The 10726-nt window shown below is 43.0% G+C and overlaps 2 protein-coding genes across 2 annotated transcripts in view; one reads left to right on the top strand and one right to left on the bottom strand.

Moving 5' to 3' along the window:
- LOC112142144 (HCLS1-associated protein X-1) overlaps positions 1-593 on the bottom strand; it is a 4518-nt gene extending 3925 nt beyond the window's left edge. The window contains exon 1 of the mRNA XM_024265399.2: positions 551-593. Coding sequence (XP_024121167.1) covers positions 551-593 — 43 coding nt within the window. The remainder of the gene's footprint in view (positions 1-550) is intronic.
- Positions 594-1128: 535 nt separating this feature from the next.
- Positions 1129-10642, top strand: LOC112142145 (putative PIP5K1A and PSMD4-like protein; the record flags this gene model as incomplete). Its single annotated transcript, XM_036211177.1, has 16 exons — positions 1129-1277; positions 1371-1488; positions 1846-1998; positions 2088-2387; positions 2463-2656; positions 2722-2805; positions 4512-4560; positions 4626-4710; positions 4781-4939; positions 5082-5359; positions 8142-8200; positions 9215-9355; positions 9456-9570; positions 10079-10165; positions 10282-10350; positions 10427-10642. Coding segments are annotated over 16 exons (2256 nt in total), but the record flags the coding sequence as incomplete, so codon positions are not given.
- Positions 10643-10726: the final 84 nt, after the last annotated feature.

Below are 10726 nucleotides of genomic sequence, written 5' to 3'. Positions count from 1 at the left end.
TGATTTCCAGAACCGGTTCAGTCAGAACCGGGTCATGTTCTGGTCTCATACCGGCCTGCAGTCTCTGCTTTTTCATTCCTGAAATATTTAGTTCTTTGATTGAAATCTTCGTTTATGATCCTCCAGCTTCACCTTTGATTTTAGATTCTTTTTATTTTCAAACCCAAAATAAAATCACAGAAAGTGATAAACAGGAAAAAGAGGAAAACCTCAGGAATTCCCTCGTTTCCCGTTTCTACGAGGGATGGGAGTCGAGGAAAAACATTTACGAATTCATCGCAAATCTAGAAGAAATTAATCGTTTTTTTTTTTTTAAGAGTATTTTCCAGCCACTTATTATCTATAAATAATCACAACATGAAATCACAAACACAATCATACATTTAGAACATTTAATTTTAACCCTTTAAGGGTCTAAAACTCAGTTTTGGTCCATCTTTAAATTTTCTGTATTTTCATTTTTAAAGACGACCTGCTGCTTATTCGGTATCATAATCAGTACAATCTCTCCTATGTGACTCTAACTTTATTTCCATTCTGACCTGCTCACCTTCAGCGTCGTCGGTGGGCGGGGCTTTCAGGCTGAACCACATAGTGTCCGCATATTTGTAGACGACGGCGGTGCTGTTATTGTGGAAGACTCATGTCGGCCTCCATCTCAAAACAAGATGATAGTCGGTTTCCTCTTTGGACTTCTAACAGCAGACAGCTCCGTTAGGCTCCGCCCCCCATGCTCTGCATTACAGACGTCAGATTGATGTTTGTTCTCCGCCTTATTAGAATAAAAGATCGCTTTTGTCCAAAACTACAAATGAATGCCATATTATGTCTTTCATTTAATAAAATCTTAGTCACAGAATAATAAAGCGTTTATTTTAGACAGTTTTATGACGCTGATCTCACAGCTGATCAGCAGGACGCCTGAGCGCGTTAATGAATATTAATAAAATCATTATGTTCTATTAATCGCGTTAAAGCGTCTCCGTTAACAGCCCTAATTTATAGATAATAAACGTAATAATTATTCACAATGACGGCGGCGTGACGTCTGCCGTCGATCTTCTGGAGCTGAAGTTCTCCGCCGTGGATCAGCGGCTCCGTCTGGTTCAGCCGTTCTTCCTCTGACCCGCCTCCCCGTCTGTGCAGACCGCCTCGTCCACGGTGAAGGGCGCCATCCAGCTGGGCATCGCGCACACGGTGGGCAGCCTGACGCAGAAGCCGGAGCGAGACGTGCTGCTGCAGGACTTCGAGGTGGTGGAGAGCTTCTTCTTCCCCAGGTGGAGTCCCGCGCCGTTTCTCTGCGGCGCCGTCAGCGCGCCGCCTCCGGGCCGGCGTCGTCACGTCCTGACCAATCTCTGCTCTTTCGGCAGCGAGGGCAGTAACCTGACTCCGGCTCATCACTACGGAGACTTCAAGTTCAAAACCTACGCTCCCATCGCCTTCCGCTACTTCCGGGAGCTGTTCGGGATCCGGCCCGATGACTACATGGTACGTGGTTCTGGTCAGGTCTGGGGGCGCTGGAGGGGGCGGCGGCCTGTCCTGGGGGGGGCACAGGTCGCGAGCCGAACAGGATAAACATTTATTGAACACTCTAAAAAAAACAATTTTTAACTTTTTAACATAATTCTGAATAATAAAAAGTCAGGAATATTATTCCAGAATAAATCAACTTAAACCTTAAATAACTTTAATATTTTACTCTCCATAAAAATATATTTAGTCAAAATTATACAAGTTAGAAATGAGCTCAAGATAACATCGGGTCATTAATAACAATAGAATAAAATTACCTGGAGGGCCGGATCCGTTCATGCTCTCTGGGTTCTGGTTCTGGCTTGGTTCTAGTGCTCCCTGTGCAATGACGGTCTGATCGAGCTGTCGAACTCCGGCGCCAGCGGCTCTCTGTTCTACGTCTCCAGCGACGACGAGTTCATCATCAAGACGGTGCAGCACAAAGAGGCGGAGTTCCTGCAGAAGCTTCTGCCCGGATACTTCATGGTGAGAGGTTCTGATGGTCCTCCGTGTTCTGCTGACGCTGCAGATCTGTCTTCAGCCAAATTCTCATTTGGACGCTTTGTGCTCCTCAGAACCTGAACCAGAACCGGCGGACCTTACTCCCAAAGTTCTACGGGCTGTACTGCGTCCAGGCCGGAGGCAAGAACATCCGGATCGTGGTGATGAACAACCTGCTGCCGAGCGCCGTCCACATGCACAGCAAGTACGACCTGAAGGGCTCCACCTACAAGAGGCGGGCCTCGGCCAAAGAGCGGGAAAAGGCCATCCCCACCTTCAAGGACCTGGACTTCATGCAGGACATGCAGGAGGGGCTGCTGCTGGACGGGGACAAGTACATCGCTCTGTGCAAGACCATCCACAGAGACTGTTTGGTGAGGGCGGGAGGCGTCCCCCATCCTGTCCCAGAGTTCTGTCTGTTTGTGTCACATGACTCCTCTGTGCCGCAGCTCCTGCAGAGCTTCAAGATCATGGACTACAGCCTCCTGCTGGCCATCCACAACGTGGACCAGGCCGCCGCCGAGGCGGTCGCCGGGACCTCGGACCAGCGCCGGCCGCAGGGCCAGAAGTCTCTGTACAGCACGGCCATCGAGTCCATCCAGGCCGAGGGCGGAGCTATGGCTTCAATGGAGTCGGAGGACGAGTGAGTATCCGAGGGGGCGTGGCTCCAGGGGGTCGTCTGGGTGGTAACCAATGACGTCTGCGCAGGACGGGCGGCATCCCGGCGCGGAACGCCAAGGGGGAGCGGCTGCTGGTGTACATCGGCATCATCGACATCCTGCAGTCCTACAGGTACGGCTGCACAGGAGCCCGTCTGCAGCGGCTGCACCTGCGCAGACGGTAGAGCAGCTGGCAGTTTGTTTATGTGGAGCCTGTTTGGTGAGTCTGAACGTATGGATCAGCTGAAGGAGTGGAACCGCTTTGTTTGGAACACAAAGAACAATGTCAGGTTGACTGAACATCAATGGAGCCAGAAGCTTCTCTGTGGTCACATGACAGAAGCTTCTCTGTGGTCACATGACTAGAGCTTCTCTGTGGTCACATGACCAGAGCTTCAGGGCCGACTGGGACCAGCCAGCAGCTGATGAGACATTAAGGGAATGTCCAGAGGATAAAACTCACAATCCAACTGAAAAACTCGAGATTCAGCTCTAAAAGTTCCATATGGATCTCAATAGATCAGAGATTTCTCAGCAGATCTTTGTAATCCGGATTATTATAAACAGTCGAGTTTACATGAAGGAATCCATCAAGGAATTAAGAACAATTAGGTGAAAATAAAGTCGTGACATCATCAGATAAAAGGCAACTTAAAAATACACTAAAAAAGTCGCAAAGTTACAAGAATAAAGTTCTAAAACTATGAGAAAAAAATAACATTTTAATGAAAATTAAGTTAAAAAAATTATGATAGAAAAAATCAAAATTGGATAAATTAAAGTCAAATTAGGAGAATAAGTTCAAATATTTACAAGAATAAAGTCGTGAAATTATGAAAAAAACGAAAAATGTTATGAGAATAAAGTTGTAAAACTATAAGAATTTTTTTTTATTTTATTATAAAATTATACGGACAATGTCAACATTTTACAAGGAGTTTAAAATTATTTTAAAAGATGAAAAACTAGTATTCAAAAAAGGAGAATAAGGTTTGAAGTGTATAAGAATAGTCGTAAAACTGTACAAAAAAGTCAAAATGTTACAAAAATAAAGTTGCAGAACTATGAAAAATGTAAGAATTTGATCAAAATTAAATTCTGAGGAAAAAAATAAACATTTTACAAACTATAGTTATCAAATTATGAGAATAAGGTCAAACATTTACAAGAGTAAAGTCTTAAAACTGTGAAAAAAGTAAAAATGTTCAGAGAAAAAAGTTTTAAAGTGTAAGGAAAAAAAATTTGAAATATTTAAAAATTATAAAGAAAAAAATCTACATTTCACAAGAATAAAGTTATAAATTATGAGAAGAAATTTTACAGATTAAAGTTTTCTTATGATAATAAAGTCAAACATTTACAAGAATAAAGCTGCAAAACTGAGAGTCAAACTTTTATCAAAATTAAGTTGTAAAAATATGAGATTTAAAATATTTTAAACTGAAATTTTCATATTTTGAGAATTAGGTAAAAAATGTCCAAGAATAAAGTCGTAAAACTGAAAATGAGTCAAAATTTGAAGAGAAAAACGTTTCAGTCATGAATAAAATTAATCAGTCTAGAAGAATAAAGTAAATAAAAAATAGTCATTTTGTTTTGAAGAAGTTGAGCTTTTTCCAAATAAAATGTTTCAAGAGAGAAAATGAAACGTCCCTGTTTTAGTTGATGTCACGCTCATCAGGATCTTTGTAAACGTACAACTTTATCCTTCATTAAATTACGTCTTTATTTCTGTAAAAAAACAGCGTGACTTCATCCTGTTAAAACTTGACTTTTTCTGGTCAAATCTTCTGACGTCTGCTCTGAAGGCCGTCCTGATCCTCCGTTTTGTGTTTTCAGACTGGTGAAGAAGCTGGAACATTCCTGGAAAGCTCTGGTTCACGATGGGGTAAGTAACCGACGATCTGTCGTATGTTCTGAAGCAGAAGCTTTCATTCAGCCGTGTGTTTCCAGGACACCGTGTCGGTCCACAGACCGCGCTTCTACGCCGAACGATTCGAGAAGTTCATGTGCAACCGCGTCTTCAAGAAGATGCCGCGTGAGTTTGTGTCCGCTCAGAGGTCAGAGGTCAAACGCTCGGCGCTGACGCTTTTCTGTCTGCGGCTCAGTGAAGGGCTCCCCGTCTAAGAAGCGGCGTGCCAACGGTCCGGGGAAGAAAGGCGTGGGCTTCGGGCCGTCTCTGTCCACGCAGAGCAGCATCAGCCAGCAGCCCCCCCTCTCTGTGCAGGCCGGCTGGGACGGCGTGGAGGGCGGCGAGGTCGACAGCGGTGAGCCGAGTTCAGCCTTGATCCCTGCAAACATCCACCAGCATGTCCCGTGTTTGCTTGACGCTTCCTCCTCTCCTCCTCCTCTTCCTCCTCCTCTCCTCCTCTTCCTCTTCTTCCTCCTCCTCCTCCTCCTCCTCCTCAGCGATGCAGTCGGACCGCCCTGACCTCCTCCCCAGGACGCCGGCTGCCAGCGGCGCCGCCAGCACTCCCAAAGCCCCACTTCACTCCTCCGCAGGAGCAGAGGCGTCTCCTGTGAACCCGGCAGTGGAGGGGAGCGACGGGACAAAGGATGAGGAGGACAGCGCCCCCATGAGGTCAGAGAGCTCCGCTGAGACGTTCTTTTATCTTTATTTTCAGTTTCCTCTGCAGGTAAGCGTCCCGGATCAGTTGGGGGTTTGTTTGCTGTTTATCATTGTCTTGTAAATAAAATGTGTTTTCTTTTTTGTACACACCTTGTATATTTTTATTCTTTTATTGTTTAACTGTTTTTATTGTTTCATGTTTTTATTCATATTTTATTTTCAGTTTTTAGGCTACTTTGGAGGTTAGCTATTTTTTCAGCTCCATGTTAGCTGTTTTGAGCTGTTTTTAGGCTAATTTAGCTGCTATCAGCTTCACTCTTTTTATCAGCTTCATCAGGGGTCAAATTTAGCTTCCATCATTCACACTAACATTATCACAGGTAATGATATATATCTGGTTCATAATTATGTTAAAAAGTTACAGTTTTAAAGTTTTATAAACGTAGTTTTAGAGAGTTTAATAAATGTTTATCCTGTTCGACCCGCGTCCTAAGGTCTGTTTTGGGTTTTGGCTCCTGTCTGATTGAGTTTGACACTTCCGCCCTAGACCCTAAAAAGGGGCGTGGCTACATCCGACGAGAACAGGAAGTGACACGTCGGAGACGAAACGATGGTTTTCTTGCTGCGATCAGAAGCTGAAGACAAACGTTAGAAAACCAAACGTCTGTTTCTGGGTTTTTCAGGCCCGCCGGACCCGTGGATCCTCAGTGATGCCGGCGCTCTCTGTGAGTCGCTCTCTGATTATTTTTGCTCCTGGAACTCTCTTCGGATGACGTTTACGAGCCGTTCTCTTGTTTGCAGGAGTAGATCTATAGATCTGGGATCAGCAGAACCAAAACAAACGTGGAGAACCTTCATCCTGAAGCGTTTCCACGCCGCGGCGTCCTCCGGACTCCAGAACAAATACTAACAAAGTCTTAGAGTGTAAGTGAGAACCAACTGCTATTTCAGAGATTTTCTGTTGTTGTTTTGCACTTTGATTTGTAAATGACAGCATTCATTCCTGTGCAGCTGGTGTCTGTGGTGTTACACTAACTAACCTGAATGATTAGAGTGGGTGGTTGACACTATCACGGATCACAACCAGATTCTTCATGGTTCAGTTTTTACTGGTTTTACTCAGTTTAGTTTGTGTGCCTTATTTTTGACCCCCCCCACCCCCCTTCACAAACTGTCCCGGGGGTTTGAGCGTGACTAACGGACGCTGCGACTCCAACGCGCTCGCCGCCGGCGTTTCGCTGCTTTTCTCTACTCCGCTGGAACGGATGGATCCCAAATCCGGGATTCCATTCTGATCAGGAGCCTCAGCGGGAGAACCTTGAATGTGATCGGAATCAAACGCTCCAAACGCAGGAAGACGGTCCTCACCGCAGCTTCCTGCAGGTTCTACTGTAGAATCACAACTTTCTGCCGGATTCTTTCAGACGGACTGTGATGTCAGAAAGACTTAAATGATCGTTTAAATGGTTTATCTTGAAATAAACTCGTGCACAGGAACAGATGCTGTTTACCTTTTTAAAGCAGGAAAAGATTTAGACTTTTATTCCACATTCTAGAGATGAATCTGTTTGTTGTTTCTGTAAATGTTTCTCATTGAACCCCAAGTTTATAGTGACATTGAAAAAGAATAAGGAGGTTAAATCATGTGATCGGGCGTCTGAATAACGAGGTCTGTGTCCTGAAGCTCAGCGAATGGCAGATCAAACCGGAACGATCTGCAGAACAGTTCTGTTCATGTTTGGACTGAAATGTTCCTCGTTGACGTCACCTGCTCCGTTCAGCCTAACAGGAACATTTTCAGTGAAGCGGCGTCCGCTGAGACGGACCTCGTCCACGGTACAGAGACGGCTTCAGCCTAAACCGTCACTTCAAGCTTGTTTTCATTCACACTATATCGATGTTTTCATCGTGACGATTGTCATTAAACTACAAACATGTATTCAGATTATTTTAAATCTTACAGTTTTAATGTTAAAAACACAAACTATGCAACCAAATCCTTAAAAAATAACACGTGTGACCAAATGAATAAAATGTATAAGATGTCAAAGTGATGGACGAACTCCAAACCTCACATTTGTACATGAACAGTATGGAAACTACTTCCTCTCAGTATGAACCAAACAAGTGAATGTATTCGTATTTATTGGGATATTTATTGTCTTGTTTTCTGGGGTATTTACATTCCAAGGGCTTAAAAATGTTCATTTATTTAGTAAAACTAACTTTGTAGAAAGTGTTTTTGCCTTTTTCTTCATTTATAAATCATGATGATCTTAACAGCTGTAAAATCTGCTCTTATTCTTTATATTCTGAATGTTTGTCTTTCAAAATGTACATAGAGATATATCAGGATAAGAATCACAGTCGTGCCTTTCTACAGAATAGAGTGATAGGACATTTTCAAGTTTTCTCGCACATTATAGCAATGTTCTATTTTGTACTCTTGTTTCTAAAGTTATTAAAAAAATAAAGAAATGTGTGGATTTGTTTATTAAACTGGATTTCTTTTCAGAAATAGTCTGAAGGGTTTGGTGAAAAAGTAACAGGGAATATATATGTGTATACAATATGAATTTTGAAAAAAAAATTAGCCAATGACAATTTGTTGCCATACCTTTATTTAAACAAAATATTAAATCTGTAATAAGAAATCTAATACGATTGTAAAAAATATGAATATTATTACTTCATATAAAATATGAACGCATGTCTGAGTTTTTATCATAGACTGTATATAAAATAATAATTTTACAGTCTATGGTTTTTATAAACATCTGTAAAAATCGTTTTTTCGGTTTCAGTTTTTTGGGTGTTCATGGGTAATTCTGGCTCCCTGGAGTTTGGCCAATGAAATGTCGTCTTGCTGGATCTTCGTCCAATAACATACCGACTTTTAAAATTACGTCAGCAAGCGACAAGAAGTTTCCAAAATGGGGCTGGAAAGTACGATGGTCTGGTAAGGAATCTAAAATATCGTTTTAAATCATTAGTTAAATATTAATGTTGTGTTTTTATTGTTTTATACACATCGATAACCAAATACTGATTTTGCACAGCCCTGGAATGAGTGAAATTCTCGAGATTCCGGACTTATTATCGGCTGTTGGCGTTAGCCTGCTAGCTCCGCGGTGACCGGCTGAGTCATGTAGCCTTCGCTAGCATCGAGTATCGCTGAACGGCAACGATACAGCAACAAACGGCGGTTTCATGGAATTGTTTTGAGACACTTGACGAGTTTAAATTCGGGTCTGACGTCACAGACGCGGTTCGGGTCCGGTTCGCGTCCACACTTGCTAACTTTAGCTAACTGGTCCTGCAGTCTTAAGGTGTTTGTAGCTTATTCCAACACTGGTTCACAGTTTGCGACACAACCGGGATGTAGAGTAGAGTAGAAATGGTTTATTTCAAGCAATCAAGAAATAAAATAATTCATGTCCAATACAATCATTCAATCATAAGTTTACATCCATAAAGACGTCAAACACAGGATTACTGGACATGAGAGATGGCCTGAAAGGGAATCGGAGGAAGCAAATTTATATAACCCCGGATCTACGTTACCATTTCAGAATTTAAGACTTGATATTTATATCTTTTCATCATAGATTCAGGTCATTAGGAATCCTGAAGTAACAATAAACCACATGACTATTTAAGTAGATATAAGACTTTGTCATTACTTATGCAGATCTACTATCAAAATTCAGACAAAATGTGCAGATAATTTTTCATTAGAAAAAGCCATTAATATAAATCAAATATCTAACATCGACAAACATATATATATGCAGATTATTTTCCATCCGAAGAGTCAGTAATAAAGCAAGTATCACAGGAATGTGTGCGATTTTTTTCAATAGAAAAATCGTTAAAATGAATCAGGTAAAAATATGTACAGATCATTTTTTGTTTGTGGGTGTGTTTGGGATGTTGGCGTGTCAGAGCGCTCTAACGGACGTTTTCCCGCCAGTGTGGACAACAGTGAATACATGAGGAATGGAGACTTCCTGCCAACCCGGCTACAGGCGCAGCAGGACGCCGTCAACATCGTCTGTCACTCCAAAACCCGCAGCAACCCGGAGAACAACGTGGGCCTCATCACCATGGCGAAGTAAGAGCTCCTCCGTCCCAGACGCACTCAGAAGCGCCTTATGACAGTGACGTGACGGTGTCCAGGTGTGCTCTCACTGGAATCTGTTTACCTGCCACAGCAACTGTGAGGTCCTCACCACTCTGACCCCGGACACCGGACGCATCCTGTCCAAACTGCACGCCGTCCAGCCCAAAGGGAACATCTGCTTCTGCACCGGCATCAGGGTCGCTCACGTGGGTTCTAACCGGAGGAAGAGTTTGAGTCTGTTAGAGAAGGAAGTCTAAACATGAATGCACCAGACAAAAGAGATGCAATCCTGCAAACTGGGGTTTAAATGTTTGGATTTGGACCGATTTGATGTCAAGGTTGTTGTGTTTTTACCTGGTGGTGGTAAAATCCGATTTGATTGAATCACACATCAGGTCTTTGAAGACTCCACCCATGGTAGCGCTTTAGTTTGAGTCCTAACTCCAGTTCATTCATCTGATGTGTTTTTATCCCTTTTAAATAATTTTATACGATTATTTTTACATTCATTGTTTATTTCTTGTCTTTTATTTTCATTTTGGTCACAAGGTCTATTTAGAAACATGCTCCTTATGATGTTCTGCTGCTTTGTGATGATGATGCTGTTGTTTCATAGTATGTCTTTATATTTACGTCTCTATTTAACCGATCGGTCGAGTTAAAGCGGTCAGTGTTTCTCTTTGATCCGGTTTGTTTTCCTCCTTTTCCTCACAGTTGGCTCTTAAACACAGACAAGGGAAAAACCACAAAATGAGGATCATAGCTTTTGTTGGGAGTCCTGTGGAGGATAATGAAAAGGATGTAAGTTTTTGATGAATCCTGTTTAACCTGATGGGAGGAGCCATCAGTGGTCACAGCTGGTAAACACTCTTACTCCCGCTCCTCTCCTAACCGTCGGCTCTCTTTCCACCTTCCAGCTGGTCAAGTTGGCAAAGCGCCTAAAAAAAGAAAAGGTGAATGTGGATATCATCAACTTTGGAGAAGAGGTATCGATCATAAGAGGATCCAATCACTTGAAGGGGGTGTGGTTTGTATGTGACTCACTTCCTGTTTGCTCGGCAGGAGGTGAACACGGAGAAGCTGACGGCGTTCATCAACACTCTCAATGGCAAAGAGGGAACCGGCTCTCATCTGGTCACGGTTCCTCCAGGACCCAGTCTGGCCGACGCCCTGCTGTCCTCGCCCATTCTGGCGGGTGAGGGGGGGTCCATGATGGGACTTGGTGCCAATGACTTTGAGTTCGGTGTGGATCCCAGTGCGGACCCAGAGCTGGCGCTGGTAAGGAACCAGGAGGAGTTTTATTTTTTGGGTTAAATCCGAGTAATCTCCTTTAAAATGTTGATCCAATGAGAGTCAGACTTG

This window comes from Oryzias melastigma, unplaced genomic scaffold, assembly GCF_002922805.2.
Source record: "Oryzias melastigma strain HK-1 unplaced genomic scaffold, ASM292280v2 sc00831, whole genome shotgun sequence".
Lineage (NCBI taxonomy): Eukaryota > Metazoa > Chordata > Actinopteri > Beloniformes > Adrianichthyidae > Oryzias > Oryzias melastigma.
The sequence above is the reverse complement of the archived record's forward strand: the minus strand, read 5'-3'. Positions and strand labels throughout refer to the sequence as shown.